The sequence below is a fragment of the Cuculus canorus genome, chromosome 21 (assembly GCF_017976375.1).
Source record: "Cuculus canorus isolate bCucCan1 chromosome 21, bCucCan1.pri, whole genome shotgun sequence".
NCBI classification, from domain to species: domain Eukaryota; kingdom Metazoa; phylum Chordata; class Aves; order Cuculiformes; family Cuculidae; genus Cuculus; species Cuculus canorus.
The window spans coordinates 4,816,412-4,838,670 of record NC_071421.1 but is presented as its reverse complement, the minus strand read 5'-3'; the positions used below and the strand labels follow the sequence as shown (position 1 = coordinate 4,838,670).

General features: G+C 47.8%; 1 protein-coding gene and 1 long non-coding RNA gene across 8 annotated transcripts in view; one reads left to right on the top strand and one right to left on the bottom strand.

Annotated features, from left to right (window-relative positions):
• CASZ1 (castor zinc finger 1) overlaps positions 1-12,907 on the top strand; it is a 206,588-nt gene extending 193,681 nt beyond the window's left edge. For 6 of the 7 annotated variants that reach the window (XM_054085594.1, XM_054085596.1, XM_054085593.1 and 3 more), the window contains 3 exons: positions 1,860-2,094; positions 3,479-3,772; positions 7,041-12,907. In XM_054085594.1, coding sequence (XP_053941569.1) covers positions 1,860-2,094; positions 3,479-3,772; positions 7,041-8,290 — 1,779 coding nt within the window. In that variant the 3' untranslated portion in view covers positions 8,291-12,907. The remainder of the gene's footprint in view (positions 1-1,859; positions 2,095-3,478; positions 3,773-7,040) is intronic. The other variant, XM_054085597.1, reaches the window with a different exon arrangement.
• On the bottom strand, positions 7-22,219 carry LOC128854237 (uncharacterized). The gene is made up of 6 exons (XR_008453224.1): positions 21,971-22,219; positions 21,222-21,450; positions 13,926-14,087; positions 6,122-6,172; positions 4,970-5,048; positions 7-1,525 (listed from the first exon to the last, which is right to left on the bottom strand). It is a non-coding gene; the product is annotated as an uncharacterized LOC128854237 (long non-coding RNA).
• Positions 22,220-22,259: the final 40 nt, after the last annotated feature.

The following is a 22,259-nucleotide window of genomic DNA, read 5'->3' as shown; positions in this document are numbered from 1 at the left end:
GTGACTCACTGGTTATTGTAGATCCACATGTAGTGTCCGTCCCTTCGGTTGTTTGCTGTGGAACTGCTTTAGTGCTGAGATTCCCGCACCCACACTCTTCAGGGTGTCTGTCTGGGGGGTACAGGCCAGCTGTACTTAGTTGGAATTCTACAATACCAGGAAAGATGATGAAGCATAGACATCAAAGCATTGCTTTGTGTAAACACCCTTTCCTTGTGAATTATAGAGAAAAGAATTGAGAAGGATGACATTGAAATGCCCATATTTACAACTCCCTGCTCTCTCAGTATACACCAATTGGCTTATTAAATCTAAAGTGCTTAGGATGTGGAAGAATTGAACGTCCTGGTTAAAGCAAACATTTCCTGTTGCACATAAAGAATTATTTGCTGCTTCCACTTTCGATGAGAGAAATACCAGTCTCGAAGTTTCTCTTTGCTTATTGATTTGGAGTCAGTCCTTGTCCTTTCTGAGGAAGAAGCAGAACGATGCAGTTGCTTCTTTTCCAGCGCAGAATTGAGAGCGACTGGCAGATTAGGCTTGTCCATTCCATGAATAAATTGAAGAGTTTCGGCTGTAGCGCTGAGCTCCTGCTCAGAATGGCAGCAATCCTGTAACCTCCTGCTTCTTCTTCGTGTTCTTTAGTTGCTTTAACTCCCGTTGACTTGAGGGATGAAACAAGCTGGCTTTATTTAAATGCCTGTGACTGATCTGCCCCTAAGGACATCTGGCATATGAAAAACAAAAGGGGCCATCTGCAGTAGGAAGATGGGAACCCCCGTTCATTCCACAGCATGGGAATGAGAGGTCCCTATTAGTTATTAAGTTGTGCCAGTAAGTTAATTGTGCAAGTCTACTGCTGTTGGATTTAATGAGTTCACAGATGCCAAGGAACTGGTGCTACTGTGTTGGTGGCTTTTGTCCTTAATACAGAAAGCTTAGGTACAAGAATGAAACTTAGGAGAGATTAAACAAATAGATTTGTCTTCGCTGCTCTTCCATACGTGTTTAGTCTGGCCCTAATATTTTCTGGAACCTGCTGAGCAGAAAATACTGGGTTTGACCTCCTCCTTCCCCTGGCAATCCTGTCTCACTTCAGCAGTGGAGAAGTGGTAATCGTGGCCTGAGCAATCCAGGAACGTACGGAGCTAGACTTACCCGTGGAGCGCTCCAGCCGACGAGCAACCCAAGGGTGAAACCACGGATCGAGGCACATGGCAAAGCTAACCAGATTGCTCTACTGCCAGTGCATTTCTGCATTTAAATGCACCAACTCCAGTTTTTCTTATTCCTTGGCGCTCAGGAGGTGCTGGGTGGTGTGTTTGCATATACGCTGCGACCGGGTACCTGCCCGTGCAGCTCTCCAGAGAAGACCACGCCACGTCCACAGCTGCTGCTCGTGGCCAGGGCACACAGACAGGTCCCTGCTTTCAGTCTGTCCCCCTGCTGCAGGGTCTCAGCGTGCAGGTGCTGGGACACTCGTGTTGTTGGTCGTTGTGTTTTCAGTCTCCAAAAGCAGCAGGACCTACACAGTAAGGTAGTAAAGCCAAGATTAACACCTCCTGATTTTGAATGCATCGGAATCCACACACCGGGATACTGGTGCCAAAAGTAACACTCCCACCCTCTGAGCGCATCGCAGTTCGCATACCGGGAGACACGTGCCAAGTTTAATGCTCTGAGCTCCCACCGAGGGAAGATTCATGCTCCCAGCCACAGTGCCGCGGGTTCCACTCGTGAGCGTGTTCTGGTTATCCCTTGTGAACCGTGGCAGAGAGAAATAAACGTGCAGACAGATGGGTTTGGTCTTGGCATCTTGCTTTTGGTGTGAAAGTCCCTGTCTTGTTTTCTTGCTGCAGGTTATTGGCCACACTCCAAGAAATGAAAATCTCCCCCAAGTTGGCAGCATGGCACCCAGCCCAGCCTCGTCAGGAACCCCAGCTTCCTTTCAGGGACCCCCGAGCCTGATGGACACCGAAACAGATGAGTATATGGATTACACTGGCTGTAGCCCTGGGGGCATCTCCTCCGAATCTTCCAATATGGACCGTAGCTGCTCCAGCACTCCAGTGGGCAATGAAAGTACATCAGCAGGTAAGAGAGAAGGGCGGGGGTGAAACAGATCATCAGTTGCCTGCTCTTTTGGGAGATAAACTCATGACGAGAGGCCAAAGTACGACCGCACCTTAAAATATGAACTGTACCAGCTTCACAGTAGCGCCTCGTACTAACCCAGCTCCCCCCATCATTTGTGAGAAGAGAGCCATCCAAATGTGCACCTCAAGCATCCATGAACTAACAGCCTATCTTTTTCTCCCCTGACAAGAGGTTTTTATCCCGTGCCTTGGAGTTGGATCTATTTTAATAACTGATGTTAAACAGTTGTGGGCCTCTTCTGTACTTGCGTTTTCCCTGATATCTTTATGAATTTCCTTGTGCAGCGTCTGAAGTCAGGCACTTTCCTGTACTGTTGAGGTGCAAAAAGACTGTACAGTAGCAAATATTACATACACAGGGGAAAAAAAGACCACGTCTTCAGAAAGCAGCATATAAAAGGGCTCATTGAGCTCCCTTCCTCTTGTTCCACTTTGTGCAGTGTTGCACAGAGGAGACCTCCATCATCCCCTCTTTTGAGAAGTAAGTTTCTGCTGCTGCTTGCTCTTTGCCAGGATAATCCGTAGCCATCTCCCGCCACCCTGTAGTACAGGCCTATCTTTTCAGGAGTCAGATATCTTTATGAATTCTGTTATCATCTAGTGGTGAGCCGAGGATCTCTTAGCTGTCCTTCCCAGGGTTTAGTGTTACGTTCTAGACAGGCTGCCTCACTGAGTTGGCTTTAATGCCGTGCACATTTTCCTAGTTTTCTTTCCCACACCAGTTAGCTGAAGCTTATCCTCCAGCACACCTAACCACACACTGTATGAACACTGCTGGGTCGGGACAGTGGTTGCCCCGTGACGTTAAAGCTCCTGAGAGTTCTGGTGGGGCACTGGTTCCTGGCGCTCTCTCACACTTCCAAGGAAATGCCCCCCCGCCACTATCCACGTAGTGAGCAGCTCCACTCGCCCAAAGCATAAGACGGCCCATACGGCTGTTAGTTGGTACGAGCTGGCACTGTGTGGAGGAGCGAGGGCCACACAAGCAGGAATTTCTGCGTGGAAGCCTGTGGCTCTTCCCCCAAGGCCCTAAAGCCACTTTACTTTCTGCAGAGACAACCCTCCTCTTCCTGATGCTGTCAGTTCCTCACCTTCTGTTTCTTCTCTGTTACAGTTCTGTTTCATACATTTGTGAATGTATTTTCCATTTTCATCATATTGCTTCTGCTCTTGGGTTCTCATTTCAGTTTTTTTGTTTCTTGTTTTGTTTTGGTTTTTTTTCTTTTTTTTTTTTTTTTTTGTTTCGTTTTTGGTTTGTTGTTTTGGTTTTATTTTTCCTTTTTTTTTTGTTTTTCTGCTTTTTTTCTCTCCACATTCTCCAGGCTGCCTGGTTCCTTCTACTGCTACTGCTGCTGCCGATGATGCTACCCACAATGCACCACAACCTCAACCACCATCTCTGCCTCCATCTTTCTCACAAGCCCTGCTTAGGTCTCCCCTTCCCACCCTCCCCTATCTTTTCTCTCCATCTTGTCTCTCATACTCTCTGCTCAGTGCCACTCTTGGATCCAGCAGAGGCATTGTCATGCCTGCCGCCAGCACCACTGGGTTTTCGCCCATCATTGCCACTCCAACTCCAGTAAAAAGTGACGTTCCCTTAGTTCAGGATGCAGCAGGTAACACTTCTTTGCTTTCTCTCTTAGTGTCCTGTGCCCATCTCCTTCCCCACCCACCCTGCCCACAGTTGTTTTTCTCTGCACCTTTGGGTCAGTGACAAAGCACACATCGCTCTGTGTCCTCCTTAACTTTATCCAAGGGCCCATCCACGCCTGCTCCTTGTGTCTGTTGACACCAGTAACCACAGCGAACACCAAGAAACATTCGAATACCTGAGAGTAATTCCCACCAATTCCACCCATTGAGAAAAATGTAACAAAAGCCGTGGTTAAAACGCACTTTCAGCCTCTTGGTAACAGCAGGGTGGCCACAAAGCAAACTTTTGCTCTTGTAGCATTAATGGGATTTGGAATTCCTGCTTGGGTCTCCCAGGCTACTCAGCGCAGTGCCCGCCAAAGCCTGCTGCACACATCCCAGCAGGTAAATAGTTGACAAGGCACTCAGTTCCCATATTTGTATGGATCCTGCAAGCTTCCCTGCTCCCTAGTCATACACGAAGCCATAAAATCCAGGGCTGCTTTCCCCAGCACCAGGAACAGAGGGAAGTGCCCTCGGTGTCTCTGCGATGACACCGTCAGGCAGCTCAGGCTGTTTCTCACACTCGGCATTATTTACATCTGCCTTTAACAGCTGCAGAAAACACATCTAGATTTTTAGTTTTAAGCTGCCGTGTTTCCCGTGTGTGACTAAGATCAGAGATGTCTCAGGCTGGGGATTCTCATTCCAGCTGGGAATGGGTTTTAGGGTGTGTCTCAGTTTTGGCTTCTTTTCCCTAACTCCCAGCTCTTTTCTAGTTAATTAAGGGCATATTTGTGCTTAAAGCTCACACTTAAGAGGGTTCTGGCAGCAAATGTCCCGGCTGTTGTTCCTGCCAGTTTTAGTAATGCACAGATCCAGGGTCAATGATTTGGAGTATGGCTGGAGGACCAATCCCACTTGGACATTGAGAGGTTTGGCTGTGGGACTTGGCAGAAGGTCCTTGCCTTGTCCAGGGGAGTGTGTTCTGATGAACAAAATATACAAGAAACTGTATTTTTGCTGCTTTTAATTTTTTTTTAACTGAATTGCATGCAATCTGAAACACCTAACCTTGTGCTGTGCTTTCCTCTAATTACATACTAAGCTTTTCTTTTTACACTTTCGTGAATGGTCACATTATCAGCAGTTGAAAAGCCCAGCGTATGGCACGCTCTTACCATTGAGATGAGCTTGGGATTCCATCTGTTGAGGCTTGTAATCTTCGGTTGGGTCTAGGGACTGAGCGTTGTCTGGGGGCTGAAGGAGGAGAGGGCGCCAGGTTATCATCTCTTTTTTTGCTCTGAAACTTTGTATGAGAAAACTAGGTAGATTTAACTAAGTTTTAAGCCTGTTTGTACTGTTGTAAAAGCTGGGCAGATACATTGAGTTTAAAACAGGTAAAATTTAAACCAGATTTCCCACCTAGTCTTTTCCCCTAAGACGGCTCATCCTAAATTCCTATCTGAAGGCAGACAAGAGGAGCGTCCGTGCTGATGATAAATGTCTTAATGGTTTGGCTGTAGGTTTTTATTAAGAGAAGGAGTTGATCGGGATAGCAGGGATTTGTCCAGGCAACGCTGCACTTAAACAGTCGCCTCGAAGCGGAGAATTAGATTTTACAATACCAGATGTTGTGGCGGGCGAGGGGACAGAAAGTAATTGGTCACAGATTCTACAGCTAAGAGCTTGCTAATTTAAAATCTAGAGTGACAGAAAGTTATTCTTTCAGCGGGAGCTGGTGAAATTAGCCTTAACGTGCGGTTTCCACCAGCTACACGTCACTAAGGTGGTCTCTCCATGATGCCCCGACCCGGCGTCATTGCAGCCTGAGCAAAAGTGCCGTGTAACGAACGGGTGTGGGAACATCTTTTGTTCTTTGCTTATCCCGCAGTGCGTATAGCCCAGGCACGCGGGCGACGCAGATCAGGCTGCTGCTACCATTTCCAGTGACTTTGTATCCCTGACTACAGTGCCAGGTGACCTTTTGGAGGCTTCCTTGAGTGATTGCCACCTTGTCTTAACGGGCTGTCATCTGAAGGGCCAGATATGGCAAAACCAGCGTCTTCACTTTTAATACCTGCTTATCAGCCAGAAGACAAAATAATTCTACTAGAGTCACACAGATGACTGTTCCTGCCGTCTCCAGACAAGGATGCAAGCTGCTCTGGGTTCTCAGGCCCCAGGCACTGCCTGTCACAAATCATGCCTCTTTTGAAGAGGATGGCAGTTTCAGCATGAAGAGAGGCAAAAAAAACCGCCAACCATGTTTTAGTTGCAAGCTATAATTTCCAATTACACTCACAATTCTGCACCTGGTGAGAAATTCTTACCTCCAACCTCGTCTGTGCTGCATATTGACACTGGAGATGGTGGTTTCAGATCTGGAAATAGCAAGCAGAGAAGAAAAAAAAAAAGTTAATAGATATAATGAGGTCGAGTCCTTGCTGTCAGCTTGATCCTAGGGGAGGTGAGCACAGCCAGTTACGCTGGCCCCGTGAATGGAGGTGGAAGACAGATGAGGGCTTTTTATTTACTGGGGGCATGGTGTGATTTTTGAGACCTAAGGGAAAGCGGTGGAACTGGTATTTTCTGTCGGAGTCCACTGGCTTGTGGTGATGAGAATTAGCCCCATTGAACATCTGTCTATCTGTCTTTCTAAGTGCACTCATCGTAACATGTAGGCTCATTACAGTGAGGGATGTTGCAGTCTCCTGGCCAAAGTCCATCCTAGTTCTATAAATTCCCCCCTTGCAGTTTTAATCACGCATGGGATCTTCCTTCCCTTCCTGCCTGGCCTCGGCAACTGTACTGCCTGGATAGGGGAAAACAGTATAAAACATAGCACTTTTTAGCACGCTTAAACTCTTTTACCACTTCAACCCCAGTAAAACACAGTCCTTGGAATGGAACAATCCAGCTCCTCTGTGTTAGAGGAAAACAGGACTAGAGATGAACTAAGCAGCAGGAGAACCTGAGAGAAGCAACAGTTAGCATTTAGACAATCCCAATATACAAGAGCAGCGATTAGAGGCAAGGTGGAATGTGCTGAAAATTGAGGAAGCCACGTCCAGCAGGCATCAGCCAGCCCACAGTCCCAGAGCTCAGGCTTACTGAGAGCTTGAGGGGCGAGCTCCTGGGTGGGAACAGTTGCAGTGGGAACTCTTGGCAAATATAGAGCTTGCCAGGACGGTTGGGAGATGGAGAGAGACCCGGCTGTCAGCAACACCACTCTTTGCTTTTTCTCCTCAGGGAATACCATCACTATGCCAACTGCCTCGGGGGCCAAAAAGCGTTTCTGGATTATTGAGGACATGTCCCCATTTGGCAAGCGCCGCAAGACCGCCTCCTCACGCAAGATGCTGGACGAAGGGATGATGCTGGAGGGATTTCGGCGCTATGACCTCTACGAGGACTGCAAGGACTCCAGCTGCCAATTCTCTCTCAAGGTGACCCACTACCACTGCACGCGGGAGAATTGTGGCTACAAGTTCTGTGGCCGCACACACATGTACAAGCACGCCCAGCATCACGATCGCGTTGACAACCTGGTGTTGGATGATTTCAAACGCTTCAAGTCTTCGCTGAGCTGCAACTTCCCAGACTGTCAGTTCTCTGGCAATAGCACACACTTCCACTGTCTGCGCTGCGGCTTCCGCTGCACTGACAGCACCAAGGTGACAGCCCACCGTAAGCACCACGGCAAGCAGGACGTCATCAGCGCTGCTGGTTTCTGCCAGTTCAGCTCAAGCGTGGACTGCGAGGTGCCTGACTGCAAGTACAAACTCAAGTGCTCCCACTTCCATTGCACCTACCCCGGCTGCAAACACACGGTGGTGGGCATGTCACAGATGGACTCGCACAAGCGCAAGCACGAGAAGCAGGAGCGAGGGGAGCTTCCTGCCATCTCTCCTGGCCCCGAGGGCCTTGCCCACTCCACTCTCGAGTACGACATCCAGAACTCTTCCATCAACCTAGACAGTTCCCTCAACCTCAGCACTGACAACAACAGCTCCCTCTTCTTCCTGCAGAACGCGGCTGGCGTGGGCCTCAATGATTCCCTGGACCTCAGCAAGAAGCAGTCGGAAGTCACTGAAGGTCCATCACCGAGCAGAGCTGGGACTGCACCTCAGGAGAGGGAGGCAGTGGCATCTGGCTCTGGTGACGTGGAGGACGAGGATGACTCTTCCCAAGAGGATGAGGAGGATGATGAGGAGGAGATGAATGAAGAAGAGGAGGATGATGAAGAGGAGGATGACGATGATGACGATGAGGAGGATGATGAAGAGGAAGACCTGAACACAGATTCTGAAGAATCACTGCCTGACCCTGAGGGCTTGGCCACTAAAGAAGATGGAGAACCAGAGGAGGCTGCTTCTTCCACAGACCAAGGGGATGCTTCCAGGCCACAGGGCGAGCCAGCCCTTGCTCCAACCCCAACTCCTACTCCAGCTCCAGCTGCTGCCCCAGCCTCTACCGTTGCTCCAGAAGCTTCTCCTTAATCTTAGAGACAACAGTGGCAGTGGTTTGGTTTTGCTCTTACGGAGAATTGCTAAGAGGACCCTATATGAGGCAAGAACAAAGATCGGGGTGGCAAGTGAAAAACAAACTCCGTGCCACACACATGAGAGAGAGAGAGGAAGGAAGGAAACCCATGCTCCTCCACAGGCCCCGTAGGAGGGACAGGCTTGCAGCAGGACTGGTGCTGCACCACTTCATCCTGCAGATCACACAACACGGGGGCAGGATGCAGCAAAAAATACCCTTTTATACGGACGTGAACCTTGAGGGTACCGGCTGCTTTTCCTCACTCCCTGCATGGTGCGTGGGGCCTGTGCCCGCCTGGGGACCCTTTGTTATGGGTGGGGCTCTATCCCCCCATTTTTCTTTCTGGGTTTTATTTTTCCATGTTTTCAGTTGTACGATATTAATAATAATCTCCACTTCTTGGAGGGGGGGGTGGGAACAACAGGTAATGAATTTTAGAACTATATATTTGTGTGTGTGTCTCTCTCTATATATAATGTACACACACACACACATATATAAAATCCAAGGAATTGGTGTCACAAAGACAACTAGCTCGGCTTTTGCCAGTGGGAAGGGGGGGTGAGGGGTGTGTGCGCTCTCTCTCTCTATCCTTCCCCCCTTCTTTCTCCAGCATTAAATGAACGGCATCAGACAGCAAGGGTGGGAGTGGGTATTTATTGTCACAGAAATGAGGACGCATTAATGAATGAGCAGGGGTGGGAATGGGACACTCCTCTGTTCTTCCAGATCCTTTTTACTGTTAATGATAATAATTTTGAATGCTATTTATATTGTAAAACTTTCTCAGTCTACACTTTCTCTGTAGGACGCCTCTCCTCATCCCTGCTGTTCTGCCTGTAGGGATTTAGCCGAAGTAACTTGGGAAGAACGCAGCGGGCAGTTAAAGGGTCTCACACTGGAGGACTGGGGTTAATCTCCCATCCGGTTCCATCTCATCCCAACCCCCAGGTGCTTCCTCTCTGCTGAGGGTGAGGCGTTTTTGTGGTGCTTCAGTATCCCCATCTCAGGAGGTTGTGAGCTGGCGCTCTGTCTGCGGTGCAGCACAAGGAGCGCTGTGCTCGCAGAGGAGCATCCCGGCCACTAAAGCAGCCTTGAAAATACCATCGCTCTCTGACCTGAGCAGTCGTACAGCGACAGGTATGTCCCCCAGCGCCAGCAGGGCTGCCTTTCTGCCTGGGCTGATATGGATCTCCGGTAACTTCTAGGAGAGGGGGGGGAAGGCACCACCGCAGAGGGAGGAGACAGCAGGCAACCGCTGAGGGTCCACTGCGGGACGTCGTGCTCAGACTGGCGCAGGGAATGGGACACCATGCTCTGTGGCACCGCTGTGGCCATCAGCACAGCCACGGTTTCTGCAGCCGCTGCGTCCTCCGCAGCACAGAGAACTCAAGGCCAGGGGCGATGCTAGCAGAGGCCGGGATAGAGTCCAGCTAAGAGCTTGTATGTTTCTGGGTCCATGCTGATAAATTTTGCCAAGTAGGGCTAATAGCTTGGGCACTGCACAGGCAGATGCAGCGATACTGCATTGAGACCTGCCACCTCCAGGAGGTTGGGCTTTCCCCGGGCTCCAAGCTCTTCCTGCTCTCTTTCCCTGGCCCGGTCTGGGAACACACACTACAGGCTCCCGTCCCGGACTCGGGCAGGTGAGACAGCAGCTGTTTGACCCCACACCCTCACCCGAGTCTTGGAGAGAGGGCTTGTCCCATCCACCTGGGCTCCAGAAGGACTAAGCTGTAGGAGTTAATTCTGATGACAGTTATTTCAGTGCCAGTTTGTCAGTAAACCAGCCTAGCAGAAGGTTCCTTGTGTCTCAAGTTTGTCTTTTTTTTTTTTAAAAAAGACTTAATTATTTTTTTTCTAACATCCTGCAGGCGCCCCCCAACCCCCCCAACCAGCTCCACGAGCACTTCAGCTCCCAGGGATCCCCGTAGTTTGTTTTCCCCCTGAACAGATAAAGCCTTGAGAAGTTTAGGTCGCTGCTTTTTTTTTTTTTTTTTTTAATTATTTCCCTAAGGAACTGGTGCAGATCAGGTCTGATTTATAAACAAGCAGCTCAGCTGTGTAAATGTGGGGACAGAATGTTCAGATAATGTTTCAAAAGGAAAGGCAAAAAAAAAAAGAGAAAGTTGTACAGTATTTTTCCTGTAAAGGTTATTGCTATAGATAGAACAAAAGAGAAACCGCCGATGCCAGGGGGATGAGAGGGGTCAGCTGCCTTCTGGATAGCCCTTAGATACGGTTAATTGTGTGCAATTTTTTTTCTCTATTTCTTTTTTGGTTTTGTTTTTTTTTTTTCACCGTAGTGTTTGTTTGTAGGCGGTGGCAGGGGAGGGGGCCTTCATGCTGCGGTTTGAGGCTGACTGCACACTCCCAGCACTGACTCGAGCTGCACGATTCCGAATTCTAACTTGAATTTTGTAGAGATGAAACAAATGAAAACAAAACAAATGAAATATTGTTATTACTAGTTTGTAGTATATTTAATTCTTTGGAGTTCTTTTCCTCTATCAGCTATTTGTGTGGCTTTTATTTTTGTTTTATTTTTTTGTTTGTTTTTGTTTCGTTTGGTATATCCCCTGCCCTCGACCGCGTGTTTTCTAGCACAACCTAATCCTTGAATATAACGAAGCTCACGTTCCTGGGGCAGAGCGAGGGAATGAGGCCTTGGAATTTCTAGAAATGGGATGGGGCAAAACAGATTTTCTTTTAACGGCGTTTGCTGCAGGTTCTGTATTGTACATTTTTCCCATATTCAGCTACTTTTAGATAGTATGGTGATGGGCTCCAAGAGGAATCCTTGGAGGTAACACAAGCCACGTCTCGCAAATCAGATGTCTTCATTTTGTACCAAATCAGCACATCGGTGACTTCTGTTGGAGCAGGACGGCGCCTACTGCCTTCAGCAGAAGGCCCTGCAGGGTTCACAGTTAACGGGGAAGGCGAGGGGGAGGCAGGGGCTCGCTTGGGCCACTTGTTTCCATTCAGGGGAGACGTTCAGGCCGTTTTCCTGCTGGCAGCAGCTGGAAACATGCACCCTGATGGAGTGGTTTTACCTCTCCCCTTTCGCACCTCACCAGGCTTCCACTGACAGAATCATCGCACAACAGTGGGAGAAAGCAGAAGTGGGTGGAGAAAAGGGGTGAAAGATCTACCGGTACCTCTGCTACGGCCAAGCCGGGTTGGTGGGTGCCGGACAGAAGGAGGCAGCCCAGGAGGCAGCTTTAGGCAGGTGCAGCCAGCGCGACTCACCAGGATCCGCGTTGGAACGGGGCCCTGTTTTACACATCTTTCCGCGTGGCTCCATGGGCCAGAAGGGCCTGTGCTTATCTATGCACACCATCCCCCCCGAGGCACCCTACTGCTCCCCAACATCTCAGCTTTTCCTCCCAGACTCTTATCACCCCTTCTCTGGGAGCCGGGAAGGAGATCCCTTTTCCCAACAGGCTCCATGCGACACCTCGAGCACAGCGGCCGTGGGCCGACTGCCCCCGAGCGCCTCGTACCCCTCCCCAAGCCCCGTTGCGGTAAAGCTCTTACCGTGTCTCTGTTTGCAACAACAACAACAAAAAGTCAAAGTTCAACCTGTCTTTTAGTTGTGCCGTGTTAAGGCTTTAATTCAGCAAAACTCTTAAGCCCACGCTGTGAGCGGACAGGGTTGAAGCCCACGCTTAAGTGTTTTCTGAGCGAAGGCCTCGGCGTGCGGCAATCCCCGTGACAGCGCGGTGGTTCGTCACCTCATGCTACCATATCAGGACTGTTAACACGATCCGATTGGAATATGTGCTCAAAAGAACGGCCAGAGAAAGAGATGCAACTGACTGTGAGGAGGGGAGAGAGGAAACGGAACTGTTCTGTCCAAAACAAGATAAAAACCAAACAAACTAAACCTTGAGATGGACCCTCCTGATTCTGCTACCATTCACTGCTGAAGAGCAAAAAAAAAAAATGAATTAAAACTATTGACTAGATTGTTCATTCTAGCCACAAACTCAACTGGATTAAAGTCTGTGTGGAAGGAATTTTGTAAAGAAAAAAAGAAAAAAAAAAAGAAAAAAATTTTCCAATGTAGCAAAAAAAAAAAAACTTTAAAAAAACAAAAATGGAAAAAAAAAAAGACAAAGAGGGAGGATTCTAGCCTTTTGTAATATCCATATTGCACACTAGGACTATAAGCCATTGCTAGCTCATTTTGAATTTTAAATGTGTAATTTTTTTTTGTTTTGTTGTTGTTTTTTTCTTTCCGTGGGGGAGGGGGGGAAATAAATGCTTGAACCACCAATGCTCTTTTTAATGTTTTATAAATATGTATGTGTATATATATAAATATAAAAATAATATGTATGCACATATATATGTGTGTGTGTATATATCTATATGTATATACATATATATAGATATATAGATATATATATAGGTTTTGAGACAAAAATGCAGAAAGTGAAAAAAAAACACCCTAAACAGGATGGTGTGCTCTGATTTACTTGAATCTGGTCTCTTCAGCACCTGCGTTATTAAGAACTGAATATTTTTCCACTTGAATTTAGTGCTATTAGAAATTTAATATATGTGTTTTATTTATTTGATTTTTTTTTTTTTTGCATGACTGATGCAAGGTTTGACATTTTCACTCAATAAAAACTGGAAAAAAAAACCCAAACTTTCAAGTGATTGAGTCGTCTTCTTGACTGAGAAGGTGTTTTATTTTTTTAAGAGCTAATGAGTCTCGGAGCAGTTTGGGTCTTTTATGGCCCTGCAGTCCTTGTAACGGCCCTGGGCCCATTTTAACAGTCGGGGATTTTAGCACTGATGCTGAGGTGAGAAGTGCAATATGAACAGAGCTCTCGATTCCAGCCTCGAGCTTTTTAAGCAGCCCTGTATTTATCCGAAATGCCCTTTGGGGGCCCTGATAGAAGAAATGCTTCCGTCCCTACAATTTGCTAAAATGGGACCTGGAATTAGAGATGGGACTGGTCACACTTGGACTTTCCCCTTCCTACCTTGCCCTGTGAGCGCAGGGCGGAGAACTAGGATCCACGGTGGGACTGTGCACGCTATAACCCGCCTGAAACCTTCATTCAAAGCCCACTAAATCTTGATGTTTAACTTGCCCAAGACAGAGGAGCACAAAAGAAACATTCTATATGTGCAGAAGGAGTGGGAACCAATAAATAATAAAAAAAGTTGTGGCTGCCCCATCCCTGGAGGTGTTCCAGGCCAGGTTGGATGGGCCTTGGGCAGCCTGAGCCAGTGGGAGGTGTCCCTGCCATGGAACTGGAACTGGAGGATTTGCCAGGGAGGTGGTTGAGTCACCTTCCCTGGAGGTGTTTAAGGGATGGGTGGATGAAGTGCTGAGGGGCATGGTTTAGGTAGTGTTAGGAATGGTTGGACTCAATAATCCAGTGGGTCCTTGCAAACCCAGTGATTCTATGATCTTTAAGGTCCCTTCCAACCCAAACTGTTCTGTGATTCTATGAAATGTACTGAACTCCACTAAAACGCAAGGTGGAAGCCATATACTTGGACAGAACTTAGGCAGGAACACACAAGCTGCAAGCCACGCATCAAATATCCAAACACATTTCTCACCTGGCCGTTCCACAGCTTTTTCCCACTGCTGGAACTTGCATGCGAAGTACAGCGATGGCCATCTACGATGAGAAACTCCTTCGGGTGAGAGGGTGTCCCAAACAGCCAAAGTGCAACACAACTCAGCCTTTGCGGAACAGATGCAGCAGTCAGGAGTGTTGACTGGAAAGGAACAGGAGATTAGATAAACCCACTGCACGCTCAACACAGCTTGTCCCCACCATTCTCCTCTCCACGACTCACGCCAGACCTGGGCACTACCATGCTGGAGGTGGGTCTGGACCAGGCTTCCATCACCAACATCCCGCTCTAAAAGAGGTGGATGGGAAACGGGCAGTAGCTGCCGTTTTACAAGGAGGTAAACAAGTTAGTTCCTTTGGAAAACAAAACAAAGTGTGTGTTCACAGCACTCGGTGTGTTCCAAAACAACTGCCCTCCTGGTGTCTGCCACCAACACACCCCTCAGCAGGAGACCACTGCAGCAGTGTCCCAGCCATCCTTGTGGAGAACCGTACATTTATTGAGATGTAATTGCACGGGAGCTGCCTCTGAATACCCCCCACGCACCAAAGAAAGCAGAGAAAACCCCTCCTGTGTGGCTCTTTCCCCACCACCTTGAAGCAGCCTGCTCTTTATGCCTCTCTGCCACCCGTCAGAGAGCCCGGGGGCAGCAAAGCAGCGCTTGCCAAGCCTGGTGCACTGGCGGCAGCTGCCTCCTTATTGGCAGAGAGGATTAGACTGCGCTCTCTTTCAAGGCCCCCTCGTAGCTCCGCTGCAGCTCGCAGCCATCCTGTTTTCAGATGTCATTATCTGAACACACTCCTAATCCGACCTTGGAGCACCAAGGTTTGTTCTCACTGGAGCTCTGCCCGCAGCACACGGGATATTTGCATGGCTGAGTGACCAGGGGGGACAGGGGATAAACAACACGACTCGCTGCCCGAAAGCTCTTGCTGGAAGCAGCGTGCTCTCTGTAGAACTCTGACGGCACTTCATAAAAGAATGACGAAGTCCTGGGAGAAGCTGCCAGTCAAACAACTGGAAGCCTCACTACTGCATTCATTCCAAGCCCTCGGCACTGGTGACACTGCAGCTCTGCATCCACAGCTCCGCAGGCAGCCAGCGGGGCTGCTCGCTCCGGAGTCAGGACAAGAACTGAGTGTTTGCTGCTGCTGTTGCACTTGGATTGCATCAAGTGCACCCCTCTAACAGCATTTTGTTGTGAGTGCAGTTACACACACAGCCACAAAAACGACACTGCCTGGTATGCAAGGCACTGGGTACCAACTTCATGGCACACTACCAACACAGGCACAAAGAAAAAAATCTAAAAGAGAAATAGAGGAGCACGACTTTCCCCTTCCAAAACAATTCAAGACTTTATACCAAGAGAGGCAGCAAAAGTTCAATCACCTCAAACATAAAGAAGCAGCGTTCAAGGTATTCGAGGACGCAGAATGGGAGACCAGATGGTTCTGCTGCTGCTTCCAATCATTCTGGTTTTTTGATGTCATGAACCAAACATGCCTAGACCAGCCGTAGCACATGAAGACCTGTCCTTGCTGGAGCCATAAGGGCCAACAAGGACAGAAATAAAGACAGCCGATTATCAGCGTTGGCCGAAAATTAAGGTAATCGCCATTACAGTGGCTCAGATAGACAATCATCCCCATTCATCCAAGTGCTTCTCACCGCCAGTCTAGCAAGGGTATTTTTAGGGATTATTAGGAAAATAATACTGTGGGTTACACCTCTCCTTATGCCCCATACCTACAGGGAACAGTTTTTATACTGCGACAGGCATAATTCCGGGCTTACTGGTACAGAGGAAAAGCAGCTGCTATGACACAAAACACATACTGGGCATAACTTCCAGCTTGCAAGGACCGGTGCTCAATACTGGCTTCCTAAGGCATAAAGACAATGCAAAAGTCCTGGAGACTCGCTAGGGAAATAGGTCTGTTAAATAAGCCTGTCTTTAAACGCTGCAGCTTCTCAAAAACCTACTGTTGAGAAAACAGGGCATGCCTCTGCCTGGGCAGCAGGACTGGAGGCTCAGAGCTCTCAGAAAACTAGCAAGAGTTATTCTAACACATGCTCCTCCTTGTAACAGGACAAGAAGCCAGAACTAGAAATTTTGACAGAATACAGACTCAAAAACGGAAAACATTCATGCAATGGAGAAAAAATTAACTGAGCCAGCTTTTGGTACTGTCCATGTTGCTCACGTACGGGAGGTCAGACAGAACCGAGCCATTATCAGCTAACAAGTAGCCAACAGACAATAAATGGCTTGAGACTTTATGGAAAAAATATTTTCATTGTGTATAATAACACAAAACAAGAAGAGAAATTTTGACACAGAAGTGAACAAGAGAGTATGGACCAAATGTTTAAAGCTAAGACCTTCACTCGACCTCAAAAATTTCCTTCACAGTTCTGCACATGCCCTTTCCAAGGAGTAAGGTTTTGAACCAACAAACCTGCTGCTTGGTACATACAAACTGCATCAACTGCTCGTGTCACAGCTGAGTTTTCAATTTGCATTTCTAAGCTGTTACACACATGCACAAATTTGTGTTCACAAACCTGTTTTGAAGACCATGGGAAGCCCTTTTAAAAAACAAGCTCCTGGGGAAAGGGAAGGAGAGGAACTATAACCAAATATCCCCCCATTCAATCTGCATAGAAGACTGAAGCTTTCAAATATGACAATAAAATCTCACATCACCTTAAAGAGGAACATGAACTTTAAAGACATCTCTTAAAGTCAATGAGCAGCTTGTACCTATTCCAAACGAAAAAACCCATGTAGATTGTTTGGAACAGTTTTGGAGTTTCACATATGCATGCACACACACATAAATAATTTCTGTCTTTCTCTACAAATCAAGGCAGAACTTAGGTTAATACGACCAAACTTGGAAAGAGTGAGAGCATATATGAATATATCTATCCACAAGACTTGCACATACACAGCTACAGCAAAATATACAAGTTTGCCCAACGCTTGGCTGGGACGAGGGAAGTACGCCAGTTTGGGTGAAAGCACAGGCCGGCATGTGAAGGAAGTGCATGTGTGTTATTTACTATACCTGGCATATTTTATGGTTATCTATTAAAAGGTAAGGCTAGGCAAGATGCTTTTGAGTCCCACTGTTACGTGGAAATCCAACACTCAGTCAGGAAGCCCCGTCTGCCGTCTTGAACAAACTTCACCAGTAGCTGAAAGCTGACATTAACTCTGGAGGCAACAGCCTCTACCAAAGGGGTGAGGGCAAAGAGAGGAGAAAGGCACTGAACAGCATTTTTAGGTACAGTAGGTGTCAGAAGAGATGGCAAGTTCTTCATGCCAGCCCTGGGGCAAGAAGTGGGCTGCCTGAAGGCTCCAACGCACACCTTCCCCTACAAGAGCCAAGCATTCACCCAGGGGATAGGAAGAGGGCCCCTCCAGAGGCAGATCCCCTCATCTCACCCCAGGGAGGCAGGTTGCTCTGGCCCTAATTCTGCTCTTGCCCCTGGACTGCCTCAGACCCATCCTGCCTGAGGAGGGGTGGCCAACAGAGGCAGTTTCCCTCCTTCCTTTTGCTCTTTTTTGGCAGGGAAACCCTTAAACAAACAAATGAAGAAACACTGAGGATTTAAGTAAACAGACGAAGATTTATCTGACAGGCAGCCGGAGCCTTTCCCTGCCCCCTTCCCTTCCCACAGGGCAGGGTGCCGCCTTGTGTGCTCGCTGTGAAGCCACCTACCAAAGGCATGTGCCCTGGCAGCCGCCGGGACCCTCCTGCCATGCCAGCCCACAGCCAAGCTCTGCCTAAAGAGCAGAGCTCTACAGCCCAAAGCATGGAAGGGGATAAAACAAAGCCATCTGCTCTGTGGCCAAAGCAGGTTAGAGCCCCTCTAAGGGAAGCGAGCTCCTTCGTTCAGCTACCAGGCACCAACCCCGCAAAACCACGTCTCGGTTAGAGCCAGTTGTGCCACAAGATGGAAGGGGACCAGCTCTGGGCTGTGGCTGGAACCAGCACCATATCTACTGCCCACACCCTGTGTCGAGGCCAGGACCACGGTCGCAGCCCCTCCACAGCCCCTCTGGATTGATGTTCACTGTGCTTCCCTGTTGGACACAAATTAGCAGCCTGCGTCGTTTTGAGTTGGGGGAAAAAAGGTAAAAGACAGCTGCAAATAGCCTCACTATCCAGTCTGGGTCGAGACATCTGGCTGCACCTTGCTCATCGTGGGGAACAGAAGAGACTGAGAAGCAAGAGGCAGTCCCAATCTCCATCTCGCACCCAAACCTTGCTGGCTGAAGCACTGATTGACTGTACAGCAACGTGCAGACACCAAAATACACAAGTAAGCAGGCAAACAGGCATGCAGAGATGAAATCTACTGTTGATATATTAAGTGAGCAGGAAGCAAGGAATAGTTCATCTGCATAGGAAAGCTGCAGCAAGTCAGCACACAGTCTTGTGTGTGTGTGCACGTATCAGTTGAAACTGCTTAAGTAAAGCAAATCTGTTCAAAGAGATGGAAGAACGTCCACCCAAGAATTTGCTCCGGTTTAATTAAATCAGTTAAAGAAATTAATTTGACCGAGGTGTTAAGTCTAGCTCCACACAGATAAAAACCTCGGTACTAGCTTAAAGGAGTAAAGGAATAAAGTTGGAAGCATTGCGTTTCTGAAGTGTTAGAAAGAAAGAGGAAAGCATTGGGCATTAGGGGACAGGCAGGCCTGGTGGAAGGCTGAAAAACCAGCAGTGGGGTGCTGTACAGAGCAGAAACGCCAAGCAGACAAAGTGACTGAGACAGACAGGCTGGCAAAGTGCCAGATACAAAAAGAAAAATAAGCAACAAATAAGTCAGTTGTACTTCCAAATCCTCTGAATCAGCCCGAGCAGCCAAGCACCTTTTGACTCGGGAGACACAGTCCTAAAGAAAAGCAAGTATTTTACCTAAAACAGAAAAAATACAGCATCAAATCCCTCCCCCCTCCCTCTTCAAGCACGTTCTTGCAGCCAGCATCATAAAACATCTCTCATTATTTGCGCAAATATAGAGGGAAGAAGGGGAAAAAATAAATCTTGAAGGGTTAAATCCTTCAGCACACGCAGAAAAGAAGGGCTTGGTGGGAAAACAGGGGTGTTCTTCTAAGATGCTCCATATTCTAAGTAACCCCTGAGCCGTCCCTTGCAAAGCATTTGGGGAGATTTTTAGTCTGAAAGACACTTTACAAAAATAAATTGTAATTGAGTTTAATAATCTTCCCCTTTCCAGAAAGGGCCTGACAGATGCTGAGTAGTGCTCACTTCTGCCCCATTTCAAATATTTTTACCTTATTTGGATGAAATATATTATTTTTCTAATGAAAGGAGGTTGGTTTTTGTTTTTTTTTTTTTTTTCCAAAGCACTGGTTTTCCCTTCGTCCAGCTGGTGCCTTTATTAGGTTAGTGCTTGCTCCCTTTTGGGGATGGGATTGTTTTGTTCCCTGAGCGGGGAGAGACCATGCCAGCCCCTCGATCTACAAGTGCGCAGTGCAGAGCTTCTGCTGCACAGCAAGTGGAGGAGTTGGGCCCTGCGCTCCATCTTCCTTCTTCCCCGATAACCCTAAATTCACCTTAAGCACGTTTCCCCTATTTTATTTCAATTTTTGAGAGCGTACATAGTGGTAAGAGCCAGCCTTTCATCAGCATAATAGGTGAGCACAGTTCTAAAGGTGCCTACAGAGGTCAGATCCTGAGGAAGCAGCATAGTCTGCGGAAAGTGAAGAAAGCTGGAAGCTCTCTCCTGTGCCCTTAGGTAAATAATTTCCTGTGTTTCACCTCCCAGCATCCCTTTATTTATGTTTTCAAGGCCTGGAGGCCAAGCCCCTCTCTCGCTTTGCACTCGCATACCACCCAATGGCATGAAAGGTCAAGTCCAGGCTGGAAAACCCTCAGCTCAAGATGAACATCAGTGTCTGGTGTGCAGCCTCAGCACCACATACAATTTGTGATTAAGACAAAGCACCACCACACAGAAGGCACCTTCCAAAGCTTCCTGTGATCAAAAGCCCTTGGGAAATGTGCTCCACAACCTGCTGGGTGTGGACGGTTTGGTCAAGCATGGAGACCTTAACACAACAGGTTTGCACCAGAAAGCAACTCTGGACCTGCTGCCGAGCCTTTGTCTTCACCAAGCAGCACACTGCCCCACAAAAGGGAAACAAAGGCAGCCTCGATTTCTGCGGCAAGCAATGAAAATGAAAGGAACAGAGCAGACACAGACCAGGTGTTTCCACAGACCACCCTCCGCCCCAGGTAGCGGCCCACCATATACCACGCTTCCTTCCACCAGTCCACATCAGGACAGGTCTTCAGCAACCCTTTCAACAACCCCTCGACCAGGTCAAGGTGACCACTGGAAATGCAGCCAGTTCCCCACTCTATTGAAGACAATACCAAGAGAGAACAGAGTTACTAAAAATATACTTACTTGCCAGAAGAACCCAAGTTGCAATAGCCAAAGGCCAGGTCTAAAACGCCTGCCTGCAAGCCCGAGCCAGCCGGCTAACTGCCCAGCGTGGGCTGCCAGGTGCAGCTCCTCACAGCAGCCGGGGCCATCAGGGGAGAGTGGCTGCAGCTGAGCGCTGGGCTAAAGCCTCTCCCTGCTCCCGGGCCAAAGCACAGCCAGCAACGGGGGCTGCGGCTCTCGATTCACCCCACAGTGGGCCAGGGAGAGTGAGAGAGTTGCGGGACCTAGCACGAAATGCGGGTCCCAAAGTTGGCTTTCTCTGCAACTTGGCTTTGTCACATCTCTGTATTATCGTCACGTGTGGAAACTGAGGCACACTTACAAATAAAATACTTTTTAAAGCATTATGCAGCAAAGCAGCAAGATCACGAGGGATCCTGCAATCCACTCTCTTCCTTCTGATCCCAATGTCAGGTTACACCCTGGTGCACAAAAGGCAATAACAAAAATTCTTCCTGCTTCTGATCAAGATGCAGGTAGGACTTGTTTGTAACACCGTGGGGTGAGGAGGGTTGGACAAAGACAATCAGGGAACATCTCTCTTAACCCTTTCCCTCTTTGTGGCATTTTTTGTGTTCCTCACATTTCTTTTGCAGCTCTTCTATCCTCATATTACTGGAAAGCACCGGTCTGATATTGCTCCCTCTAGAACAGAGGGCACAAGCTCACAGGGTTTCAGTGAAACACGCTCAGATGGCACTATTCAGAGGAAACTCCCTTCACCTGCTTTCTATACACCATCAAGGACCTATAGAAACCACGTTCTAAACCCACTGAACTCACCAACAGGGTGTTGTTATGCTTCCTGTGTCAAAACAAATGGTGATTACACAGTAAAACAGAGTGCTTGAAGAAGCAAGACAGTGGGTAACTGCTGCTGCTGTCTGTCTTGTTCTGACAAAAAATGGTTCACTACCTGGCCGTCTCGCAGCTAATACGATGCCACTCTCAGTGCCTGCAGGCCAGCAGGCTACACATTTCACAGGAGCTGATCTAAGAAGGTTGTTTCTAGCTAAAAAAAAAAAAAAGAGATAATAATTACAAGTCAATTACAAGTTGGAATAAAGCTTCCAACTTTATTCCTTTACTTTTGTTCCTAAAGACCAAAATACTCACCCTACAACTGCTGCTATGCTAGAAAGACAAGGAATAAGAGAGGAATAAAACTCGTGATTCATGACAATACCTGCTGATAAGACGGTCTGGCTCTGCTAGTGGGTTGGATCTTTTCAACAAAGCATACAAACACCCCATCAGCAGCCAGAGGCCCAGCATTAGAGTTTTTAAGCATTTTCTGGGATTCATCAGATTGGGGAAGGAAAAAGCGTGACCTATAGAATTTGTAAAGGCTGCAAGAAGCAAAATCTGAGGGAGGGAAAATGGGAAGTTGAAGAAAACTGCCTTTTACTCTGCACCAGAAATCTCGAGGTAAATGAATTGAACATTGGCAATACGGAGGAAAAGGGGGGAAAAACAAACCCACAGGGATGCCTGCACTGTAAACCTTCTAAGTCACTCTGCAAGGCACATACCTCAGCAACATATTTTCCACATTTCACCAACTGCTGTTGTCCAGGCTCTTTCTGTTTTCAAAACCTTCTATGTATATAAAATGTACACAGGCAGGACAACGCTTTTTCATCCCATCCCTGCATTCAGTCGTGTTTTCTTTTCATGAGGATTCTTGGCTTGGAGAAATGAAAAGTGCCATCTCTTAAGAAAAGCCTTTCCTTTTAAACACTTTCAAATTTGTCCTGTTCTAGCTAAACGTGGCGTTCTTTGTGAACGTTAAACAGTGGAGAGAGAGACTGAGAGGGAGAG